Source organism: Lepidochelys kempii, chromosome 4 (assembly GCF_965140285.1).
Source record: "Lepidochelys kempii isolate rLepKem1 chromosome 4, rLepKem1.hap1, whole genome shotgun sequence".
Classification (NCBI taxonomy): Eukaryota; Metazoa; Chordata; order Testudines; family Cheloniidae; genus Lepidochelys; species Lepidochelys kempii.
In genome coordinates, this window is record NC_136383.1 from 106,039,755 (window position 1) to 106,065,969 (window position 26,215).

At 43.5% G+C, this 26,215-nt stretch overlaps 1 protein-coding gene across 2 annotated transcripts in view; it reads left to right on the forward strand.

The window, feature by feature from the left end:
- Positions 1–26,215, forward strand: part of SEL1L3 (SEL1L family member 3) — a 64,126-nt gene that overhangs the window by 13,247 nt on the left and 24,664 nt on the right. For both annotated transcript variants that reach the window (XM_073342340.2, XM_073342341.2), the window contains exons 6-15: positions 158–213; positions 1,503–1,635; positions 10,529–10,661; positions 11,518–11,664; positions 12,268–12,479; positions 14,192–14,371; positions 16,650–16,769; positions 17,407–17,547; positions 20,506–20,568; positions 24,116–24,292. In XM_073342340.2, coding sequence (XP_073198441.2) covers positions 158–213; positions 1,503–1,635; positions 10,529–10,661; positions 11,518–11,664; positions 12,268–12,479; positions 14,192–14,371; positions 16,650–16,769; positions 17,407–17,547; positions 20,506–20,568; positions 24,116–24,292 — 1,362 coding nt within the window. The remainder of the gene's footprint in view (positions 1–157; positions 214–1,502; positions 1,636–10,528; positions 10,662–11,517; positions 11,665–12,267; positions 12,480–14,191; positions 14,372–16,649; positions 16,770–17,406; positions 17,548–20,505; positions 20,569–24,115; positions 24,293–26,215) is intronic.

A 26,215-nucleotide genomic window follows, 5' to 3' on the forward strand; every position in this document is an offset into this window, starting at 1 on the left:
ATTTGACAGTGTCCCTCTTAACATACCAAAAGATGCAGCAGGACACAAACGACAATTTTCAAAACTAAGAGTTACTGTATATCAAATAATATTATGGCAGTTAGTTTGCAATTTGCAGTCTATCACAACTGACATTTAATATTTTCCATCCTTTTAGATAGAAATAACCAGCGTTGGGAAGAATCTGAAAAGGCACCAGCATCAGTCTTTTAAGTAAGAGAAGCATTCCCCTTTGCATACTAATGTGGTCTGTGTTTGGTTGTGGGGGATGGGTGGGGAGGGGAGGGCAGGGAAGAGGGGTGTAACTGAAATTCCAAAACTGATTTTCCAAAACTTTCTACCCTGCCTCTCTGACACTATTCTTCACCCACTCATGTCACTACAGCAGTCATGGGCTAGATTACGTTACCTGTACACATGTTGAATACATCATGAGTGGTCATTCTGATGTCAATGGGACTATTTGAGAAGTAAGTTACTACTCAACATAAGTAAAGGTATTGCCGTCTAATTCATAGGGTCTGATCAAAGACCACTGAAACTAATAGAGTAAAATTTACTTCAGTGGGCTTTGAATCAGGCTCTTAAGGTGAAATCTTGGCCTCACTGAAATCAATGGCAAAACTGACATTGACTTCAAGGAGCCAGGATTTCACCCGAGGGTCTAGATTTGGTCCCCTTAAGTAGATGACAAAATTTCCATCAACTTCAGTGGCATGAGGATCATGCCTCTCATGTCCACGGTTGGGGGTGGCTCGTGTATTTGTACTGTCCCACTGACTTATTGCTCTTTCTCCATCCCTGGCTCCAAGCTATTGGACCATTTTTCTTCTTAAAATCTCATGTTAAATTATTCATTTTCCCTCTAGCATACAACTGACTCTCTTATGCAAAGAATTTTAGGATTCCTTTAATAAAGGAGATTATGTACTAATACATTATATTGTAAGCTTTGCTGTTTACTCTTTTTCCTCTCCATTCTTGTTTACAAAATGTGAACTGTGTAAGGTGCATTTGCAGATATTCATTGTAACAATGGATTCATAATAAATATAAAAAATAAAAATAAAGATCTTTGTCTGGGTTTTATTGACACAAAAAATCAGGAAGAAAGACACCTCAAATGTGCAAATCATGTCAACAGATAAAAAATCAGCGGTTCTAAAATGTTTGTGAAACAAAATGTTTGTTAAATCTTTTTTATGGATTTGTCTACACAGGGACACTCACGAAAATTATTCTGAATTACCTACAAGTGTGATTTAAAAGTGGATTAGTTAAATCATATTAAACCCCTGTGTAGACAAGCTCATTCAGAACTAAAGTGGTTTTAATTCAGTTTAACTGCCTTGACTTCCAAAGAGAGAGTAAAAGGATAGGGAACAGAAATAGATGTTTGGGATGAATTAAAGGTAGTCTCTACCAAAGTATGAGACACAGGGTTCTTGTTTGCTTCATAATACCTCCAAATACTCAGAGTATTTATGCGTCTTGTTTTCTAGTTTTAGGGAAGATTTCTATTATGACGACACGGCTGGATACTTTGTTCTTGGAGGCTGTGGATACACACCTGGCATTGAAGGGTTCTTTGGACCTGTGAAATACTACCGTCTTAATATTCTGGAAACAAAACAGGTAAATGTATACAGAGTGACATACTGTGTCAAACTACTGAGGCCCAGTTCTCCCATCATTTTATCTATGGAAGTTCCACCTATGGATGTCACTCAGAGTTCTGAGTGCAGACTGATGACAAGATCAGATCCTTGGTATTTACTAAAGCCACAGCAAATGATAAGCCCGTCATCAACCATTATTGAATTTGAGGGTTTCATCAGTATGCGATCATGGGTTCTGTTAAGATCTAGTTACTTTAGATGCCCACAAAACGTGTACACCAGCTAACAGATTTTCATGAATGGGTACCTAAAGATAGGCTCCTTATCCCATATATAAGGGCCCAAATAAGTGTCTCGATATTGAAAAATGCCGAGTGCTATTTAGGTATAGCTGACATGATATTGAACACAATGGATGAAATTCTGGCTCCCTTAAACTTAATGGAAAATGTCCCATTGACTTCAGTGGGGTCAAGAACTCATCCCGTTGTGTCCTGGTCTACACTGACTGCTTGGCATGGTCTGCATCATGTCATCTGACTCAAAACAAATGCATCAAAACATGATACAGTTTTGTTGACAATAATCCTTTATTTTTGCACATGTCCATTCCAATGTAGGGGTGTGCTCACTCCGAGAACAGCCGCTGGAAAATCTTCCCTCAGTGGTGTCCGTCAGGTCGGCTCTGGTGGCCCCTAGGGTTTTGCATTCATAGTACTGGTATAAAGGGTCCTGCCAACCCACAGCCCCCTCAGTTCCTTCTTTCCACCTATGATGGTTGCTGAAACTACCTCGTCCTTGCAATTTGTTTCTGTTATTAGATTATTAGGTTATTGGAACTTGGTCTCTGAGCTTTAAGCCCTGTGCCACAAAGCCTATGTCTGTAAGTGATCCCCATTCCAGCTGCCTTGAGTGCCTGGTGGAGGATCACATGCAGGAACTTTGTAAGATCTGTAAAGACTTCAGAACCCGCACCAGAAAGGGTAGAGACACCAGACTGAAATTTACCCTCATGGAAGCAGCGCTAAGACATCCCTTGGAGCTGGGTCACTCGGACTTGGCACCGAGCACTTCAGCCTCAGTAAGGAGCTCCCCGGCTGCTGTTCGGGACCCTTGGCGCTGTTCTTCATCAACGGTACCAAGGAGAGAAGCTCCTTCCACATCTCAAGAGCCATGTCCAGTGCAGAAGAAAAGTGCTCCTGCAAAAGAACCTCGGCACCGTTTGCCATTCCTCTATCAGACCTCTATCAGAAGACTGACAGAGGTCTATCCCCAACCCCGAGGTCGGCGGGGCAGGGAGAGTAGAGTGTGACCCACGTCAGCCATGTGGTGCCATGGACTCCAGCCCCAGAGCGGGTACCATTATGGACTCAACAATGCAGGAGCGCCACCAGAGTTCTGGTACCTTGGCAGTACAGTCAATACCAGAGGCATTCGCTGCAGGAAGAGACTTCCTCTCACTGCTTGTACCGGCGTCTCCGGCTATTCAGGAGCTGACAGCAACAGCACCAAATGAAGGGACCTCTGTGGCACCTAGGTCTCAGGTGCCTTTCAAAGGGAAACCATTATGGCCCAACCCCAATCTCCTCCCTCTTAGCACTGGTCACTGACACCGATCAGCACCATACATCCCTGGTCTCCAGGAAAGAAGTCTTCGGAGTTGGACTTGGAGGCAGTCTCTTGCCAAAGCCGACACCATCACTCCAGTTGGCACTATCCTCCTATGGACCCGGGCCAAGGCATCCCTCCCATGGCGTGGCCACAGGAGTGGTGGCAGATGCCAGCACAATGGTCATTCTGGAACCCGTGGGCTTTCCCACCAATGCAGGGGCCCCGGTCCAGAAGGTCATACTCTGTGGCATCTGAGTCCAGAGCACTACCACCGTGCCACTCAGAGCAGGATCCAGTACCAAGAGCCAGCACCTGGAGACCTATCCAGTGCCGAAGGTGAAGAACAGTACCTCCTACCATTTCTTCCTCCTCTTCTGATGAGGCAGTGGTGGAAGCAGATATAGTGCCCTCTCAGGTTGACTGTAGGGCTCATTAGGAGCTCCTTAAGAGAGAGGCCCAAAACCTGGGGATCCAGGTAGAGAAGGTCAGGGAATCCTCCCATGCTTTGGCAGGTATTCTAATGCCAACGGGCCCATCAAGAGTGATACTGCCTCTTAATGAGGCCATTATGGACCCCATCAAAGCATTGTGGCAGACCCCAGCGTCCATTCAGCGACAGCAAAGAAGACTGAAAAGAAGTACTTTTTCCCAGCTAAGGGTTATGAATTCTTATATATACATCCACAACCGGGCTATTTGGTTCTGTCAGCAGCCAATGAGTGGGAGCAACAAGGTACAAGGGCCATCACCCAAGGCCAAAGATGACAAAAAATTAGACTTTTTTGGCAGAAAGTCTATTCAACAGGTGACCTTCAGGTCAGGATCGTGAACCAGTAACCACTGCTGAGCAGATATGATTTTAATTCCTGGAGACTCTGTGCTGAGATTGAAGGAGTTGTTACCCTAGGAATCCCGATAAGAGTTTTCAGCTCTCATGGAAGAAGACAAATCAGTGGCAGAGGCGTCCCTTCAAGCAGCCTTGGATGCAGCTGACTCTGCAGCCAGATCTATGGCCTCAGCAGCGGCAATGTGTGGAAGCTCATGGCTTCAGTCCTCAGGCCTACCACATGAGATTCAACAGACTCTGCAACACCTTCCTTTTGAGGGCATGTTGCTTTTTTCCAAGCAGATGGACTCCAAGCTGCATAGCCTAAAGGACGGCAGGGACACCCTGAAGTCCCTAGGTCTTTATACACCAGCACCCACAAGGAAACATAAATAAGCCTCAACCAGCCTCTCAATTCTTCCCGCCACCTGCCCTGCAGGACTCTCACAGGAAGAGGAGCAGGGGCTTTAGGAGAAGACATCCTCCACAGTCCTCATCCGCATCCATGCCTGCTCCCATCCAGACACACTGGTAGGTCCAAGCAGCCCTTTTGATGGGTCACTCGGGGACGACGTACCAGGATAGAACTTGGATCCAACCTCCCCAGTATTTCTGTGGACTGTGTATTCCATTTCTATGAGGCATGGGCCCATAATACAACAAACCACTAGGTGCTAAGCATGATAGCATTAGGATATACCCTTCAGTTCACTTCTTCTCCCCCACCACCCTGCTCCTCTTCAGGGACTCGTCTCAGGAGCATCTTCTAGCCCAAGAGGTGTAGTCGCTCCTAAGTGTGTGAACCATGGAAGAGGTTCCACCAGAGTTAAGGGGCCAAGGGTTCCACACCCAATATTTCCTAATCCCAAAAGCCAATGACAGTTTCAGACCAATTCTGGACCTGCAAAAGCTCAACAGATACATGAAGAAGCTAAAGTTCCACATGGTCTCCTTGGCTTCCATCATTCCCTTCCTGGATCCAGGGGACTGGTATGTCCAGTCTGAAGGACACTTACTTCCATATCTTGATTTTTCAGGAACACAGAAGGTTCCTCAGGTTCATCAAGAGCCACATGCACTACCAATTTGCGGCTTTGCCGTTTGACCTGACAGCGGCCCTTCAGGTGTTCACAAAGTGCATGGCAGTCACAGCCTTCCTGAGGAGGCAAGGGATTCAGGTCTACTCTTACCTCGACAACTGGCTGGTCAGAGGTCACACCAAGAGCCAGGTGGCGTCCAATATAAAGTTAAACCAGTCAGTATTCCACGGCTTAGGTCTGCTTATAAACACGCAGAACTCTACCCTCTTCCCACTCAAAGGACAGAGTTTATTGGAGTGATCCTCGACTCTGTCCAAGCCAGAGCCTTTCTCCCAGAAGCATGGTTCCAAGCAATAGTGATGCTTATAGAGAGCCTCAGAGATCACCCATCATGACAGCAAGGAACTGCTTGAAGCTCCTGGGCCACATGGCCTCATGCACCTGTGTAGTGCAGCATGCAAGACTTCAACTCAGACCTCTCCAGGTGTGACTGGCATCCATATACTTGCCAAACCAACACCATTTAGCCACAGTTATTACAGTTCCCTTGTCGGTGATCGCCTCCCTCAATTGGTGCTAGACCCATTGGCGGTGCATGCAAGAGTCCCATTCTCAAGACCCCAATCATCAGTGTCTCTCATTACAGATGCTTCAGCGATGGTGGGGTGTTTGCTTGAGTTCCCTCAGAACTCAGGGCCTCTGGTCTCTGGAAGAGCTCTTGCTGCACATCAATATCAGATTGCTCAGGGCAGTTCGCACATTTGCCAGGCATTCCAGCCCCATGTGGCAGGCAAGAACATGTCAGCTCTCACAGACAACACAACGGCGATGTTTTGTATCAACAGGCAGGGAGGAGGGTGCTTCTCTCACCTGTGCCAGGAAGCACTTCACTTGTGGGAGTTTTACATAGCCCACTTGATCTACCACAAGGCCTCCTATCTGCTGGGATTGCAGAATGAGCTAACAGATCACCTCAGCAGATCCTTCTCCAAACCACCACGAGTGGTCCATTCATTTAGATATTATGAACACCATTTTCCAAACCCCCCAGATAGATCTGTTCGCGACAAGGCACAACAGGAAGTGTCTCTAATTCTGCTCCCTCTTGGGTCACAGCCCCAGATCTCTCGCAGACGCCTTCCTCCTTCCTTGGATGGGGCATCTCTTCTATGCATTTCCTCCCATTCCTCTCATTCACAAGGTCTTGCTGAGAATCAGAATGGACAGAGCATGAGTCACCCTGATAGCCCCTGCCTGGCCCTGCCAGCACTGGTTTGCCACAGTCCTAGAACTCTCAATGGAGATACCAATCCTTCTACCTCTGTATCCAGACCTGATCTCCCAGGACCACAGCCTCCTGCATCACCTGAACCTCGAGTCCCTTCATCTGATAGCCTGGATGCTCCATGGCTGAACCCCACAGACCTAGCATGGTCAGGGCAGGTGCACGAGGTCTACTAGAGAGCAGGAAGCTGTCCATCAGAGCTACTTACCTGGCAAAGTGGAAGAGGTTCTCGACCAGGTCTTGCCTACGCAATCAGCAATACCATTCATTGTGGACTACTTACTACACCTGAAGCAACAAGATCTAACCATATCATCTATTAGGGTCCATCTGGCCACAATCTTAGCTTTTCACCAATGGCCATTCCATGTTTTCAAACAGCATCTGTAATTGGTTTCTTAAAGACCTTGTTATATTGCACCCCCCGATATATCAACCAATCCCTCCCTGGGACCTCAACCTGGTATTGTTGAAATTGACAGGACCCCCATTTGAGCCACTGGCAACGTGCTTTCTGCTCTACATGTCCTGGAAGGTGACCTTCCTAGTGGCCATTACTTCTGCCAGAAGAGTGTCAGAGATCCAGGCCCTCACTTGAGAACCACCAAACACTGTATTCTTCAAGGACAAGGTCCAATTGTGTCCTCATCCAGCTTTCCTTCCAAAGGTGGTTTCACAGTTCCATAGTATCCATGGGATATCTTTCTACCAGTCTTTTATCCAAAACCACCTTCCAACAGGGAAAAGCAGAGGCTCCACTCACTAGATGTCAGACACACACTGGCCTGCCACATAGAAAGGACTAAGCCATTTCAGAAAACTACTCAACTGTTCATAGCCATTGCAGAGAGGAGGAAAGGTCTTCCTGTCTCAGCTCAGAGAATTTCACCATGGATCACTTCCTGCATCCACACATGCTACGACCTGGCAAAGGTCCCTGCCCCCACCTGCCCTGACAGCATATTCCACAAGGGCCCAAGCCTCTTCGGCAGCATTCATAGCACAAGTTCCTATCCAGAACACTTGTAGAGTGGCAACATCATCATCAGTTCACCCTTTTGGGTCTCACTACGCCATCAACCAACAGGCCAGAGATTAAGCTGGATTTAGCCGAGTGGTGTAGTAATCAGCATGTCAATAAACTCTGAACCCCCCCGCCTGCACAACTACTTGGGAGTCACCTACATTGGAATGGACATGTGCAAGCACTCGAAGAAAAAATGGTTACTAAACTTTCTGTCACTGTTGTTCTTTGAGATGCGTTGCACATGTCCATTCCAAGACCTTCCTTCCTACCTCTCTGTCAGAGTCGGCCAGCAAGAAGGAACTGAGGGGGCTGTGGATCAGCAGGACCCTTTATACCAGTGCTATGAGGTGCGACTCCAGGGGGCACCAGAGCCGACCCGATGGATACCACTGAGGGAAAACTTTCCAACGGCTGTGCTTGGAGCAAGCACACACCTACATTGGAATGGACATGTGCAATACATCTTGAAGAATAACAGTTATAGAAAGGTTAGTAACCGGGATTTATTTTGTCATCAAGTCTGTAAAATCTGTGGGCTGTACTACTTTGGTCTAATTTTGGTTTCTGGGGTTAGTGGGCTGGTTCTGGCCTGTGATATACAGGATGTCAGATTCAATGGATCTGGTGGTCCTTTCTGACCTTAAACTCAGACTCAATGATATCTCTTTTTAGAAGCAGCCATGTTAGTATTTCCCCTTGTTTATTCCCCCCCCCCCCGTTCTTGTCAACTGCTGGAAATGGCCCACCTTGATTATCACTACAAAAGGTCCGTGTCCCCCATCCCGTCCCGTCCCATCCCCCGACTCTAGCTCACCTTTCCTGATCCCTCTTGTTACAGTCTGTATGGCAGCACCCATTGTTTCATGTTCTTTGTGTATATAAAATCTCCCCACTATATTTTCCACTCTATGCAGCCAATGAAGTGAGCTGTAGCTCACGAAAGCATATGCTCTAATAAATTTGTCTGTCATCATCATGAATAGGTCGGAATATGAACCAGAGGCTGCTAGGCAGCTCTCCAACACCACTTTCTACAAGCCATTACCCTCTGATCCCACTGAGGGTTACCAAAAGAAACTATGCCATCTGCTCAAGAAACTCCCTGAAAAAGCACAAGAACAAATCCGCACAGACACACCCCTAAAACGCCGACCAGGGGTATTCTATTAGCTACCCAATATCCATAAACCTGGAAATCCTGGACGCCCCATCATCTCAGGCATTGGCACCTTGACAGCAGGATTGTCTGGCTATGTAGACTCCCTCCTCAGGCCCTACGCTACCAGCACTCCCAGCTATCTTAGAGACACCACTGACTTCCTGAGGAAACTACAATCCATCGGTGATCTTCCTGAAAACACCTTCCTAGCTACTATGGATGTAGAAGCCCTCTACATTAACATTCCACACAAAGATGGACTACAAGCCGTCAGGAACAATATCCCCGATAATGTCACAGCAAACCTGGTGGCTGAACTTTGTGACTTTGTCCTCACCCATAACTATTTCACATTTGGGGACAATGTATACCTTCAAATCAGCGGCACTACTATGGGTACCCGCATGGCCCCACAGTATGCCAACATTTTTATGGCTGACTTAGAACAACGCTTCCTCAGCTCTCGTCCCCGTAATGCCCCTACTCTACTTGCGCTACATTGATGACATTTTCATCATCTGGACCCATGGAAAAGAAGCCCTTGAGGAATTCCACCATGATTTCAACAATTTCCATCCCACCATCAACCTCAGCCTGGACCAGTCCACACAAGAGATCCACTTCCCGGACACTACGGTGCTAATAAGCGATGGTCACATAAACACCACCCTATACCGCAAACCTACTGACCGGTATACTTACCGACATGCCTCCAGCTTTCATCCAGACCACACCACATGATCCATTGTCTACAGCCAAGCTCTATGATACAACCACATTTGCTCCAACCCCTCAGACAGAGGCAAACACCTACAAGATCTCTATCAAGCGTTCTTACAACTACCATACCCACCTGCTGAAGTGAAGAAACAGATTGACAGAGCCAGAAGAGTACCAGAAATTACCTACTACAGGACAGGCCCAACAAAGAAAATAACAGAACGCCACTAGCCATCACCTTCAGCCCCCAACTAAAACCTCTCCAATGCATCATCAAGGATCTATAACCTATCATGAAGGACGACCCATCACTCTCACAGATCTTGGGAGACAGGCCAGTCCTTGCTTACAGACAGCCCCCCAACCTGAAGCAAATACTCACCAGCAACCACACACCACACAACAAAAACACTAACCCAGGAACCTATTCTTGCAACAAAGCCCGTTGCCAGCTGTGTCCACATATCTATTCAGGGGACACCATCATAGGGCCTAATCACATCAGCCACACTATCAGAGGCTCATTCACCTGCACATCTATCAATGTGATATAAGCCATCATGTGCCAGCAATGCCCCTCTGCCATGTACATTGGCCAAACTGGACAGTCTCTACGTAAAAGAATAAATGGACACAAATCAGACGTCAAGAATTATAACATTCAAAAACCAGTCGGAGAATGCTTCAATCTCTTTGGTCACTCGATTACAGACCTAAAAGTTGCAATTCTTCAACAAAAAAACTTCAAAAACAGACTCCAACGAGAGACTGCTGAATTGGAATTACTTTGCAAGCTGGATACTATTAACTTAGGCTTGAATAAAGACTGGGAGTGGATGTGTCATTACACAAAGTAAAACTATTTCCCCTTGTTTATTCCCCTCCCCCTCCCGCCCCACTGTTCTTGTCAACTGCTGGAAATGGCCCACCTTGATTATCACTACAAAAGGTTCGCACCCCACCCCACCCCACTCTCCTGCTGGAAATAGCTCACCTTTCCTGATCACTCTTGTTACACTGTGTATGATAACACCCATTGTTTCATGTTCTCTGTGTATATAAAATCTCCCCACTATATTTTCCACTGTATGCATCCGATGAAGTAAGCTGTAGCTCACAAAAGCTTATGCTATAATAAATTTGTTAGTCTCTAAGGTGCCACAAGTATTCCTTTTCTTTTTAGAAGAATGCAGAAAGTCACAACTATTGTAGTTACCAGCATGTCATTTGCCTTTGTCTAGATTTCTAATCCTCTTTATGACAAAGAAATTATGGAACAGATTGAACTCTACTATGAGAGATGTGCAGACATCCATAAAATAGTATCTGGGTATGGACACCTTGTAAAGCAAGGCCAAGCAGTGCAAAAAGATTGTAAGTACTGAACTTCATGATCTGATTATTAGTGTGCCTTGTTCTTGAGGTCTCCTGCTTTGCTTTTATCACAAACAGAGTGTGACTAGATGATGATTTTAATAAAAAAAAGAAATATAAATTCCACCATGTGCTTAATAAGAAGAAAATTAATTTGTCTTCTGCAGCATGCTTGCTGGAAGGTAAAACTGTATTGCTCAGTGCTGGAAAGCCTTCCTTCCAATATAGTTTTTGATTTTTTTTCCCTTAAGAAGAAAGACAAATAAAAAGAACAATAAAATGATTCCAGGCTAATATGATATGCCACTCAAATCCCTCTCTTCTGTTCTATATCTATGTAAGTTTCTTTTGGCTGGTTATACAAATTTGTTCTCAGTATTACATCAAATTCATGATGTTTTACAGTACAAGAAAGCAAATAGCTTCAACTACATACATATTTTTAAAATTCCCAACAACTTTTGTGTTATGCTGGAAGATCTGTTCCATAGTTACTCAATGTGAAGCAGCTGAGAGACAAAATTCATATCAAAGCATCTATTCTGTTCCATACTGGTGGAGTAACACAACATTAATTATTATAGCACTCAAGAACACATATTGGACATCAAGTATGAACAACATTATTATATGTCCTGCAAGATATGGAAGAGGTTATAATAAATCATTTATATTTGTTTTAAATGAGCTGTACTGACATTATCAGTTTTTCACTCTGTTTCCTGCCTCTTTCCTCTTCCCATCCTACATACCACGTTCTCATCCACCACAGGGACATCTTTTAAATATAAGCTTCCTCCAAAGACCAGCTCATTTCCCAGCTCAGATCATTTCCTTGATTTCTCATTTTGTTCAGGTATCTGTGAAAACTATTATTCAGAGCTGAACTACAAGTATGGGGCCAAGAACAAGTGTGATGCCTTCATCTGGGGCAAAGAGCTAAGGGAGAAATACCACAGCTTGTTCAACCTGCTGCGAGAGATGGACTTCAGTCCATCTGATGGTAATCATGCCTTTATCTTGTCTTTCTGAAATTACTATACAGTGTCCCTTAGAAGCTGGCACACTTTGACTTTACCTCATGTTGCAGAAGTTTTTTTCACATCACTTAAGTTAAGGATGGAGTGTCAAGGTTAACCTGTAATTTGTCTGTATCACATTGCAAATGAGGAATGGACACAATGTAAAAGATGGAAATACAGAAACACGCAGGGTTTTAGTGTCCTTGGCCAAAATGTGGGCAATTTGTTTAAATGCTCAGTTATGGAGTGGTAATGACTATGGGCCAGCTTCAGCCGCCATTATTAATGTTGACTAGTACCTTACTCTTCAACAAGTCCTATTGATTTACATTGTGAAATTGTCTGACTTATTCCTACTGGGCCAGGTTGTGATTTAACCTTATTCATGTTGGGTAGTACCTTACTCTTCTAGGAATTTCTTTTATTTCAGTGGTACTCCTGAGAAGTAAAGTATTTTTGAGCATGAGTAAGGATAGCAGAGTTTGTCCCAGTAAAAATAAATCACAGAGTTGCACCGTCTACATTTTGATTTAAACTGTTTTCACATATAACAATTGTGCATCTACTTTGTGATGTATTTTTAGTGTCAGAAGACCAAAACAATACAGTTTTAGAAGTTGGCCGGAGAATATTTGAGAAGGTTGCAAAAAATCTTTCCAGGGCTGATGGTCTATACTACATGAGCTCCTCCATCCCTTTTCTGATGGATTCCAGCTGCTGTGGATACCACAAAGCTTCCTTTTTCCTTGCAGTTATTTTTGAAACGGGACTAGCTGTGCCCGTAGACCCTGTGCAGGTAATGTATTCAATGTGTCTGATCATCTCAGATGAAATTAGTTACCTTCAAAAGCAATTTACACAGTAGGTTGCCAGAGTGAAACTTGGCCGTTTGAAGAAAAAATACAGGAAAGAAATTTTGGTAGCTTTCCCCATCTCAAATCTGGTCTCCTTTTCAATGGCATGGCCAATAGGCTCCCTCTACCTTACCCCTTTACTGGGCAGCTGGCCACAGATATTTCTGAATTCCCTGATACACTATGGGGCTAAAAGCAGTGGAGCCTAATGGAGGAACTTCTCTGTCCCACTGCTACAGAATGGAGAAATGCATTGATTGGTCACTCCTAAAAGAGGGTGACAAAGTGAGCTGGGATAGAGGGACAGTCCTGCAGGCCACTGAAGAGATATGATGCGGGCCTACTTGTCATCCACATTTAACTCCAGATGGGAGTGCGGGCCAGCTTGCTGCCCCCAGAAAAGTAGACTGGAGGAAGTGGATCTGTTAGTCGGCCCCCGAAACCTGTGATGAAGAAAATATCCTTGAGCTGATGGGGACAGCAAGTCACAGGGATTCCCCATTCAAGAAATCTTGGCACTAGGTGGGGCATAGCGGGGGGTCTCCTGGAGGAACAAAGTTGTATAGGACTAGAAGGGAAAGAAATCCTGTGGTCTGTTGTGCACAAGACATGATACTGAGACTGGGCTGAGAGGGAAAACGCCACAAAAGTTTTAGAAAAGCATCTGAACTCCAAAATTTTTCAAATTAATCATAAGGTCAGAAATATCCTTGTAATTTCACAGTGTCAAATAAAAGAGGAGGAGGATCTGAGAAGGAGAAAGATATATGTGTGAAACTGGAGGCTGTTTTATAATGAACTTGCCGATAGCCATTTAATTACGAAATGGTACAATAATATAAAATACTCAAGAATGGTGGGGCTGCCTAATGTCACTGTAGAATGTGTCAGTATATTAGGAGGTGGAGTTAAATGGTGCTCCCAAGACATTAATCTGAGGCAAAGTTTACCACATCCTGTTCAGGGAAGAGAAACTGAGACTTAGGTCTTGTCTAAACTACAGATATGCCCAGTGCTAACAATAAGTTCCTGGGTCCCCTTCAAATATTGTTAAAACTAGTTTAAATAGCTAGTGCAGGTGGGACAAAACTGATTTCAGCACCGTTACAGAGGCACCCTTGAGACCAGCGGAGTACTAAGAATGGTTGTGTCCAATCTGCACTAGCAGTGCTGTTGTCAGTCCCAGCTGAAGTGCAGCCTGGGGAATCGACTGCTGATAACCTTTGTCAGCCATAAGTCATTAGTGCAGGCAGACCCTCACGGTGAGACTTTTCAATGAGAGCAGAGTTTTGAGAGCCTGCAAAAATCCCACCCTTAGCACCCCAGTTATGAGCTGATGCCTTTTGGTTGTCCCAGGAGTAGCATCTGCACTAAACAGCAAGGTTATCTAGTGGTAGCAAGATGATAGGCAGTAATGCTCATCGTGTGTGTTCAGTAGAAGTGTCATAGGGTTTCTTTTATACCTTTCTTTATAAAAGAAATCCTAACCACTTTATTGTTCAGGTGTTTCACCTGATATAGTTGGTGTATCAGCCAATACTGCAGATGCACGTTGCTCATTCTGTGAAGTCTGTGAGACAGCACCAAAATGGTTTATAGTAGGCAAACTTGTTAGCGGTCCAATTAATTGTTTATGTTTGTTGATTTTTCCCAGGGGCTGTTATACAGTTTGGTTGGTGCTCAGAGGAGTGAGAGACTTGCTGTGATGAATCTTGGGTATAAACATTACCAAGGCATTAACAATTATCCACTAGACTTGGAGTTATCATATGCTTATTACAACAATATTGCACTAAAGACATCTCTTGATCAACATGCTACTAAAGGAGATCAGGTAAAAGAGTTATAGGTGTATTTGAATTTATTTGCCATGATAGCAGTTTATAATAAATTAATACTTATATATACAGAGCTTTGTATCTTCAAAGTACTTTATAAACATTACCTTACCTAATAATCACAACACCTCATGAAACAGTAAGTATTATTACCCCATTTCACAGTTGGGGAAAACTAAGTCACAGAGAGTTTAACTGTTTTGACTGCGACCATACGAAGTCAGTGTCAGAGCTGGGAAAGAAGGCTGGTGTACCTTGTTCGTAGCCTCATGCTTAGTTCACTAGATCATATCAATCTATATTAAGGACTGTTAAGTATCTGTTCTTTTTGTTCTTTAATACCCAGACTTTATTAAATTCAGGAAAAAGGCCACCTGTACTCTCCGTATCTATGTCTGTTCCATAATCAAATGTAAAATGTTTAGTTGTGTTTAATATCTGTATGAAAACCCAAGTAAACTTATTTCAGAAATGGCTTGTGAATAGGAAACAATATAGTTTTAGATGAAAAAATATTTAACAACCTTAAATGAGTGCTAGGATCTTGGCCTGAAAAAACACTTGGACAACATTGTCTGCTTAGGACTGAGACTTATCACAAAAGGAAGGATAACTGAGGGATTTTGAACATTGCAAAATCAAAACATACAGACTGCAAATTGATTTTTAATTACTTATCATAGGCCAAGTCCACATTAGAAACTTATGCAAGCATACCAATGTCAGTTAAGATGTGATATTTTTTATTTAATTTTTTTTTTTTGCAACATAACTATACTAGCAAAACCATATGGTAGGTACAGTTATATTGGCAAAGGAATGCTTTTGGTGGTATAGCTTATTTTGTTCAGGGAACTGGTATAAGCTATATCAGTAAAAGCACTTACTTGCCAGTATAAACTGGGTCTATCCTAGGAGAGTTTTGTCCATATAGCTACACCAGTAAACCTTTTAGTGCAGACTAGGCTTTATGCTTTTGTGCTGTCACCTATTGCTGTCATATCTGAGTGCCTCCTACATTAATTATATTGGCAATAGCAATCTCTCACTTTGTTGGACTTCACGGGGTCTCTGGATTTTCACCATTTCCAGGCTATAAGAAATCTCTGCTTGGCATAGGTTTCTCCCAGCTGTTCCATTACGTGATGGAGTGTGGAAGTTGCAAGTTCCAGATCTTAAATAAGACCCATTTTTATAGATCCGCTTTCTCTTAAAAAATGTGCCAAGCAATTTCTCCAGTCATGTTCTTGTTTTCTCCCGCAAACATTCCTTTTCCTTTCTCTTCTGCTTTGATCATTCTCCTCCTCTTATCCACACCCTTCCCCACCCCATGGTCCCATATTGGTGTGGCAGTGAATAATAGTTGATGCCTGGTGAGTCTGCAGCTGTCTAAACTATCTTTTACTTCCAAACTATCCCATCTTTACAACCCCCAGTACTACCAAAGGTGGGAGCTTTAACAGAGACTAGCTGCCAGTGCTTTTACCACCTTGTCATCTCAGTCTGCTCACTGGAGATCTAAACCAGGGGTTCTCAACCCTTTTCTTTCTGAGCCCCACCCCCCTAACATACTATAAAAATTCCATGGCCCACCTGCGCCACAACAACTGTACTTCTGCATATGCAGTAGATTAAAAGCCAGGTCCAGCATCAAGGGGTAGCAAACAGGGCAATTGCTCCGGGCCCCACACCACCGGGGGCCCTGCGAAGTTAAGTTGCTCAGACTTCGGCTTAAGTCCCAGGAAGCAGAGCTCAGGCTTCAACTTTCTGCCCTGAGCCCCAGTGAGTCTAACACTCGCCCTGCTCTCTGGTTTATTTTGGCGGAAACCTCCTGAAACCTGCTTGCGCCCCCCCCCCCCAGGGGGTCCCATCCTGGTTGAGAACCGCTGGTGTAGACAACATGGTGGTTAAGGTGCCAGCTGCCGCTTTGTTACCACCTGTTACATTTGTTACCACTAATGGAGCTGCACTGAATAGTACCAATGGTGGGGAGCTTTAGAAAAATAAATCTAGGGTAGTCAGGGTCTCTGTTTGTTCCATTCTGTCAGACAGACCTGTCAGAGAATAGGAGGGCCTGAGTGAATGAAAGGAAATGACAATGAGCTTATGGTTTCAGGATTAATAAATTGACCAGTGAAGAAAATAACAGAACTTTGAAAGCCCAGAATAGAGAAGGAATTGTTCAAGATATCAGGAAACATCTAACGTTTTCATTTAGGTGGGCAGGTTGATTAATATGCTGTTTAATGTTTTCTCTGTTCACCCTCTTTTCAGGCATTTGTAGAAACTATAAGGCTGAGGGATGATGAACTATTAAAAGCCCAAACTAAAGAAAATGGTGATGTCTTTATGTGGTTAAAATATGAAGCAACAAGAGGAAATGCAGCTGCACAGGTATAGTCTATATCATAGCACATCGTTTCATCATTTTGCTTGTTCATACAGTTCGGACTAAACCATAAAATCGCTGGTAGTGCTGTCATGTTGCTCCCTCAAACTTATTTCTTGTCTGGTCTTTAAACTTTTCCAGTGCTTCAACCTGAGTGTGAAAACCACTAAAAAGATGACGTAAGGCAAAGAGAAGGGCACATAAGGGGACTTCATCTCACGTGCTCATTGCTTTACTTGCTATAACTATCCTTTCAATTCCCTTGGTGTGTATTTGACACTTGTTTTGTACAACTGCAGAATGCCAACTCCGTGCAAGTTGCTCTACTGAGCCATCTGCACACATTTTCCCGTGCACTTATATCACTATTTATTCACCACTGAATTCAATCCAGAGACTCTCATGGTAGTTGCATCTACATATGCCATATCTGAACTCGGTCCGTTATCTGTAAACGTTACTGATAGGAAGCCCTCTCTGAAAATTACATAAGGCAACCTGTTTTCAGAATGCTTAGCACACTTAACTGTCTTCTTGACACATTTATCACCAGTGTAAATCTGGAAAATAATCCATCCCTGTAATTCCAATTACAGTTTAAATTTAAGATTTATTATTATGATAGTTGTGTTTTGTTTTTAGCAACGATTGGCACAGATGCTGTTCTGGGGCCAGCAAGGGGTGGCAAAAAATCCAGAAGCAGCAATAGAGTGGTACTCAAAGGGTGCACTGGAAACTGAAGATCCAATATTAATATATGATTATGCCATTGTTTTATTCAAGGTAAGACATGCTTCCAATTCTCAGTTCATTTCAGACTTGTAGAGTAGTTTCCTTTTGGGTGTAGATGCTTCAGAATTTAGATAATGGAGAGAACTTTGTGCATTTTCTACAGTGACATATTATGTGATCATCGTAATGCTCTTAGGGTATGTCTACACAGCAAAACAGACCCATGACAGCAAATCTCAGAGTCCAGGTCAACTGACTCAGGCTCATGCTGCAGGGCTAAAAATAGCAATGTACAAGTTCAGGCAGGTGCTGGAACCTGGGGACCGAGATACTCCCCCATTGCCAGGTTTCAGAGCCCAGGCTCCACTCCACGCCTGAATGGCAACATTGCTATTTTTAGCCCTGTAGTGTGAGCCCAAGTCAGTTGACCTGGGCTCTGAGACTTGCTGCCTTGGTGGAGGGGGGATTTGCTGTGTAGATGTACTGTGAGGCTATGTCTATCTATCACATTTCTCAGCCCGGGGTGTGAAAAAAACCACACACCCCTACCCAACAAAAGTTTCACCAACAAAAGCACCGGTGTGGACAATGCTATATTGGCAAGAGATGCTCTCCTCTGACATAGCTACCATTGCTTGTTGGTGGTGGTTTAATTATGCCAGTGGGAGAGCTCTCTCCCGCCGGTGTAGAGTGGCTACATGGGAGACCTTACAGTGGCACAGCTGTACCACTGCAGCTGTGCCACTGTAAGGTCTGTTGTGTAGACATAGCCTTAGATACACCATTTTACGCCACCTAAATAACTCCACTTTTTACCAACTTGAGGTAAATTGAAAAAGGACACTATGAAGCCCACACCCAGACTTGCACTGAAATAACAAAAGGGGTGAATTAAAACCATCTGAGGTTTCAGAGTAACAGCCATGTTCGTCTGTATTCGCAAAAAGAAAAGGAGTACTTGTGGCACCTTAGAGACTAACCAATTTATTTGAGCATGAGCTTTCGTGAGCTGCAGCTCACTTCATCGGATGCATTCAGTGGAAAATACAGTGGGGAGATTTATATACACAGAGAACATGAAACAATGGGTGTTACCATACACACTGTAAGGAGAGTGATCACTTAAGATGAGCTAACACCAGCAGGAGAGCGGGGGGAGGTATGGGGGGGGGCTTTTGTAGTGATAATCAAGGTGGGCCATTTCCAGCAGTTGACAAGAATGTCTGAGGAACACCGGGGGCGGGGGGGGGGGAATAAACATGGGGAAATAGTTTTACTTTGTGTAATGACCCATCCACTCTTAGAGACTGGGAGTGGATGGGTCATTACACAAAGTAAAACTGTTTCCTCATGTTTATTCCCCCCCCCCCCCTTCCTCAGACGTTCTTGTCAACTGCTGGAAATGGCCCATCTTCATTATCACTACAAAAGGTTTTCTTCCCTCCCCCTCTCGACCCCCCCCCCACTCTCCTGCTGGTATTAGCTCATCTTAAGTGATCATTCTCCTTACAGTGTGTATGATAACACCCATTGTTTCATGTTCTCTGTGTATATAAATCTCCACACTGTATTTTCCACTGAATACATCCGATGAAGTGAGCTGTAGCTCACGAAAGCTTATGCTCAAATAAATTTGTCAGTCTCTAAGGTACCACAAGTAATCCTTTTCTTTTTGCGAAAAGCATCTTAGTTATTCCAATGACAGTTTGTGTGTCAGCAAGATCTGGATGGGAGTTACTTACCAAGAGTTAACAGGTTTCAGAGTAGCAGCTGTGTTAGTCTGTATTCGCAAAAAGAAAAGGAGTACCTGTGGGACCTTAGAGACTAACAAATTTATCTGAGCATAAGCTTTCGTGAGCTACAGCTCACTTCATCGGATGCAAATGTGCTCCGGGGGTGGTGGGGATGAGTGGGGCAGGGAAGGGAGAGCTGCGCTCCGGGGATGGGGGCATGATTGGGGCAGGGAAGGGAGAGCCGGGGGGATGAGTGAGGCAGGGAAGGGAGAGCCTGCTAACCGGACACTGCCAGGTTCCCTTTTCGACTGGACTTTCCGGTCGAAAACCAGACACCTGACAACCCTAACTTCCTTGTCCCAGCCAGGCCTCGTTTACAGACTGAGAGCTGGAAGCCTACTCTCCTTCCCAGTCAACAACCAATTGAGCTGGGCTTTCTCCTTTTAACCCCTTCCTCCCAGCCTGATTGCCTGTGTAGCAAGGCAAAGCTGGCTGAGTCTACAAGCAGCTTGTTAACCCTTTCCTGGCCAGTGTCATGTTTGTGTACCCCATCACAGAGCCTAAAATTACAGAACAAACAAAATAATACGGCAACAAATATGAAAGGGTTCAGGTACAGTAGACTGCAGAGGAAAAGAGGAAGAAGCAGCCTTCAGTGCATGGATATCCATAGTGAGCACAAGACAGAAGCTGGTTGCAGTTTGAATTTCATGTTGGTTACATTTTAAGAAAGTTTGTGAGGGAATGTGGTTTATAGCAACAGAGAATTAGCAGTGAGAGCCCCGTTAGAAGAAGTAGGTTTCAAGGAGATTCCGCTTACAGTATTTTTCCAATTACTAAAATTATTTCAGTATGTGTTCAGATCTATTAGATTAAGACACCCAGGCAAAATTGTGATGAAAATTCACCAGCCCAAGCACAAAAGCTATTCACTATTCTTTTTTCCAAAGTAACTGACAGTAATGGGGGGGGAAAGGTATTTCACTTGCCCATCAGAAAAGTTACTCACCCAGGTTAATTGGAAAAATGGAATTTTCCGAGGCTCAATTAAGATTAGGTTAAACTAGGATATTAAATGTGAATGAGCCCTACAGAGCCACACAGCTTTGCTACCCAGTCCCCATTTTAACATATTAAGATTAAAAAATAACTATAATATCCAAAAATTTTAAATTTGCTTTTAAAATTATTAGCTAGGAATGTTCATTAGCATGTATTATGTGTTTCAAAATAGTGGTTGCTTATATATACTTATTTTATTATGTTTGTTACTTAGGGTCATGGTGTGAAAAAGAACACAAGACTTGCTTTAGAACTGATGAAAAAAGCAGCATCCAAGGTAAAATATTCATAATAGTAAATATTTATTGCTGTGCTATCTAAGTAAGATGTATTATTACTGATATGATTATAATTTATAATGATTATGTGGCACTTTACATCACCCTAATGCTGTATGAACATTAATCAGTCCTTCCAACATCCTGATCATAAATTAGGAAAGCATTATTATCCTGAATGGAGAAACTGAATCCCACAAAATCTAATTGAGCTCTGGAGTAAGCAGGTGCAACTCCACGGAAGTAAACGGAATTGTGCCTGCATACACAAAAGCTGATTTTTCCTCCTAGTGACTTATACAAGGTCACACAAGGAGTTAGTGGCTGCTGTAGGATTAGAACTCAGGTGTTCTTACATCCAGTTCCTGTGCTTGTATTTCTAGACCGAGTTTCATGTTAAATTGTCAAACAGAAATCCCCACCTGGTCTGATGTTTGGAGATGTTATGTGCCCACTAATCTCACTGAGGGCGATGGGAGATAGGGGTGATCATCACCTTTGAAAAATCAGGCCAACAAACTTCATAGTAATATAGTATAAAGGAGAAGAATAAAGAAGGGTTGAGAGCCAGACTGTGCTTTTGCAATGTGCTCTGTGTAATTGGTGGTGGGTAGCTGCACCAGGACTAAATGGTAACTCAAAGTCAGGATTCATTCCCTCATACCCATTACATCTGGTGGGTAGTAAGCTGTTACCGTCTCTTGCCATCTGCAGATCATTACCTCCTGCACCAGCTCAACTCCACTAGCTGAGCAGCTGAGACCAGACTCCACCCTCTCCCTGCCCTTCTGCATCTCATCTCAGGGGGAAGTAGTGGGTGTGCAGAGGTTACATACTCCTCTGTGACTGGACCAGGGAACTCACATGGGGGCATAATGGCCATGTGCAGCCATGATCTGGCCCTTAGTGATTTCCACATCTTCATATATATTTATGTCCTTATTTATAAAGCCCAGGCCTCTGGTAAATTTATATCTTGAAAACCATAACTATTCAAACCACTCAAACCACTCCACTGTGGGAGGCATACACGGTGTTTCCTAAAACTGACCTGTATGGCACTGGCCGACTGTTTCTACTCTGTAAAAACAGCATATTGAAGTTCCATGTTAATGGCCTCCCATTTATTTTCAGAGCAAATGTAAGGAATGCAAGCCAGAATATCAAAAGAACAGGTTAAAGAATATATAGACATATTCAAGTCTGCAGGGCCTGATTAAATTAATCCTAGCATACTTAAGGAACTAGCTGAAGCAATCCGAGAATCACTATCAATTATCTTGATTATCACTGCTGGTGAATGGGTGAGGTCCCAGGAGACTGGAGAAGGGCAAACATAGTACCTATCTTTAAAAAGGGGAACAAAGAGGACCCAGGGAATTATAGACCAGTCAGCCTAATCTTGATATCCGAAAGATAGTGGAACAAATTATTAAACAACTAATTTGAAAGGGCCTGGAGGATAATAAGGTTTTAAGGAATAGCCAGAACGGATTTGTCAAGAACAAATCATGCCAAATCAACCTAATTTCCTTCTTTGACAAGGTTACTGACTTAGTGGATAGTGAGGAAGCATTAGATGTGATATATCTTGATTTTAGTAAGGCTTTTGGCACAGTCCCATACGACATTCACAAACTAGGGAAATGTCTAGATGAAACCACTGTAAAATGGGTGCACAACTATTTGAAAGACCATACTCAAAGAGCAGTTGTCAATGGTTTGCTATCTAATGGGGGGACATATCTAGCGGGGCTCCATAGTGGTCTGTCCCGGGTCTGGTACTATTCAGTATTTTCATTAATTCCTTGGATAATGAAGTGGAGAGTACGCTTATAAAATTTGCAGATGACACCAAGCTGAGAGGGGTTGCACGCACTTCGGAGGACAGGATTAGAACTCAAAATGACCTGGACAAATTAGAGAGTTGGTCTGAAATCAATAAGATGAAATTCAACAAAGGCAAATGCAAAGTTGGGAAATGCAAATTCCTTCACTTAGGAAGGAAAAATAAAATGGACAACTATAAAATGGGAAATAACTGTCTAGATAGTAGTACTACTGGAAAGGATCTGAGGGTTATAGTGGATTACAAATTTAATATGAGTCAAAAATGTGGTGCAGCTGCAAAAAAGGCTAATATCATTCTGGGTGTACTAACAAGAGTGTCATATGTAAGACACGGGAGGTCATTGTACTCAGCTGGAGCACTGTGTGCAATTGTGGGCACCACACTTTAGGAAAGATGGGGTCACACTGGAGAAGGTCCAGAGGAGATCAATAAAAATGATAAAGGTTTAGAAAACCTGACCTATGAGGAAAGGTGAAAAAAACTGGGTATGTTTAGTCTTGAGAAAAGAAGGATGAAGACTGATAGCAGTCTTCAACTATGTTGAGGGCTATTATGAAGAGGATGGTGATCAATTCTTCTCCATGTCCACTGAAGGTAGGACAAGAAGTAATGAGCTTAATCTGCAGCAAAGGAGATTAAGGGATGGCTACACTTGCGAGTTAGAGTGCATTAAAGCAGCCCCGGACACCCTAGCTCACTATCTGTCCACGCTGGCAAGGCACGTAGTACGCTCTGACTCCACAGCTACAGCGTTCCTGGTGTTCTACCTCAGAGAGATGATTAACGCTTGTGCGCCTTGGCTGAAATGCCTGAGCGTCAGTGTGAATGAGGTGTTGCATTACTGCGCTCTGATCAGCCTCTGGAAATGTCCCATAACCCCCTTAAGTCAAGTGGCCACTCTTCTCATTGTTTTGTACTTGCTGTAGGAATGCAGATATGCCCTTTGAAAGCTCTGTTTCTGACAGACAGCTGCTTATCTTTTCCGAGACAAAGCAACCATTACTGTGGAATGCTGGCGGGGGGGGGCGTGCTGCTGTCTGAACTTACAAGACAGCATGCTGACATGCTCTCAGCCCCCCCTAAAACCTACTCTGTCTCCCCCCACATACACCCAACACATTCCCTGTCACACTCCACCCCCCCCCCATTTGAAAAGCATGTTGCAGCCACTTGTATGCTGGGATAGCTACCACAATGCACTGCTCTCTGTGGCTGTTGCAAGAGCTGCTCATGTGGCTATGCCAGTGCACTTGTAGCTGTCAGTGTGGACAGATTGCAGCGCTTTCCCTACTGCGCTCTGCGAAGGAAGGCTGGTTTAACTCAAAGTGCTCTACATCTGCAAGTGTAGCCATGCCCTTAGGTTAGGAAAAACTTTTTAACTAGGAAAGTAGTTAAGCTTCCAAAGTTAAACAGATTTCCACAGGAGGTTGTTGAATCCCCATCGTTGGAGGTTCATTGAACACAGGGCCTTAGAGAAAAAAGCAGAGAAAAATAAGGGGACCCTAACGATTCCAGCAGTCACAAACCTCTTGGTTACTGCTTGGTAGAACACTGTCTAGATAACATGCTCCAAAGAGCTACAAAGATTAACTTTCTAGAACTCCTGACACTAGACAATAAGTTGGCATCAGAAGATGTCACAAAGCACAGCTGAACCTGAGTGGTTGAGGACATTTTTTTTTCTTTACCCACAGGGATTACATCAGGCAATGAATGGTTTGGGATGGTATTACCATAATTTTAAAAGAGACTACGTAAAAGCAGCAAAATACTGGTTGAAAGCTGAAGAAATGGGCAATTCAGATGCGTCCTATAACTTGGGTGCCCTGCATTTAGATGGGATTTACCCAGGAGTGCCTGGCAGAAATCGAGTAAGTAAATAGTCAGTGTGTGATTTCTTATTAAAGGGTCTGGTTTACAAATATTGGCTTTATTCTTTAAGATTCTGTGTTTACTTAGGAGGGGCATATTCTGCTACCCTTCATCACAGTGAATCGAGTCTTTTCCTGTATGAAGTCCCATTGAAGTCAGGGGCACTGCTTCTGGAGCGAGGCACTACTTAGCGTAATGGCATCACAATCTGCTTCATGCCTGCTAAAGATGTGTTTGCATTCCTCTGACCTGTGTAGTTCTACCTCAAGAGTACCACTGTCCCTTTAAGAGTAAAACACAAGTCCCATTAAAAATGTCATACAAAATCAAGTTTGGAGTTGTTTTATACCTTCTTGAGGGCCAGATTCTGCCATCATTACTCCTGTAGAATAGCTCTCTACTTCAGTAGTAGCCCCATTGAATTCCACGGTACTTTACATGGAGCAGAGCACTATCCAGTGTGATTAAGGGCTGCAGAATCTGCAGGAGAACTTTTGAGCTGTTGCACTGCACTCATATCGAAGCTGCTATTGTTGTGGGGAAAAAAAACAGTTCAAGACAGATTTTAAATGAAATTTCCCTTTCAAAGTCTGATTTGCAATTTAAATGCAGCCCTCATAGACCTACATATTTTATTTTTGTCTTCCTAAGACAGGACCTTAATTTTATATATATATCAAGAAAAAATAATGTTCTTTTTCCAACAGAGGATATCATTATTTTGATTGATAATTTTACAATCACATTTATAGTTCAGAATGCGAAAATAAAAGTTATCAAACCTCATGCTTCAGGCCAAAGGAGGCTGGAAAATGTGGTGTAGGCATTCGAGAGCATGTCTAGTGCCTCAGTCAGTGAGCATATATGCTGCAAACAGCAGCAAGAGCTGCCCAGCAAATGGTGGCAAGCATATTTCTCCTACCTGGGGACAAAAATTACATAATAATGACCTGCCCATAATAATACAATTCCAAGTTAATAACAGCCCCTACAAAAGCACTCTATGGACCTGTATTCCTTCATCACCAAAAGCCTGAGAAAAGAGATATGCTGCTGTGTGCTCTGAAAGTTAATAAAACCAGGCTCTGTTGGATCAAATGAGGGAGCTAGTTACAGAGTCCAGGACCATTGACAAAAATACCGGGTCTCCATTTTACAGCAGAGGTTGCTAGTTAGACGTTCCTGGATTAAAGAAATTGTTTAGTTGTGATTGCTGTTGCTTTACTATGATTACTGTAGAAAACTTGTTGATTATGAGAACTGGATACTCTCTCAGTTCCCCTTCCTTCTGCAGTTCTGTCCTGTCCTGCTGAGCCTGTATTGCCTTATACAAACTATCTTCATATGCTTGAGAAATTATGAACCTGATCCTGGAACCCATACTCATGTGTGTAGTTCATGAAAGCACTGGGACTACTCACACAGTAAAGGTCTCCAGGATTGGACCCTCTGTTCTTGTCATTCATGCAAATGATTTCTCAGATGCTAGAGAGCAAGCTTTGCTCCAGCAGGCTGTGACACTGGCAAAAACAGCTCCCCTAATTCACCACCAGTTGTAGCAACACTGGAAGCTGTAGTGTAGTCAGGACTGCAGTGTTTTTATCACTAGCTGTGAATGTAGGGTTAGATAGCCTGGAGGTTAAAATGCCTGTATCCTCTCTCTACACTCCAGCTTCCACTGCTGCTATTACTGACAGTGACTTACTGGTCCCATTTTTGTCAGTGTCAACAAAGCCACACTGTATGGCACCAGAGGCCAGTTGTACATTTTATATATTCACCTACCTGATAAAAATGCTACCACAATTTCAGCTTTAAAGAACTTCCAACCTAACCTGGTAAGGTGGTAGAAGAAAGAAACTGATTTCACCCATCTGCACAGAAAGTGATTAAACTGACTGGTTTCATTAGCCAGGCTGCCA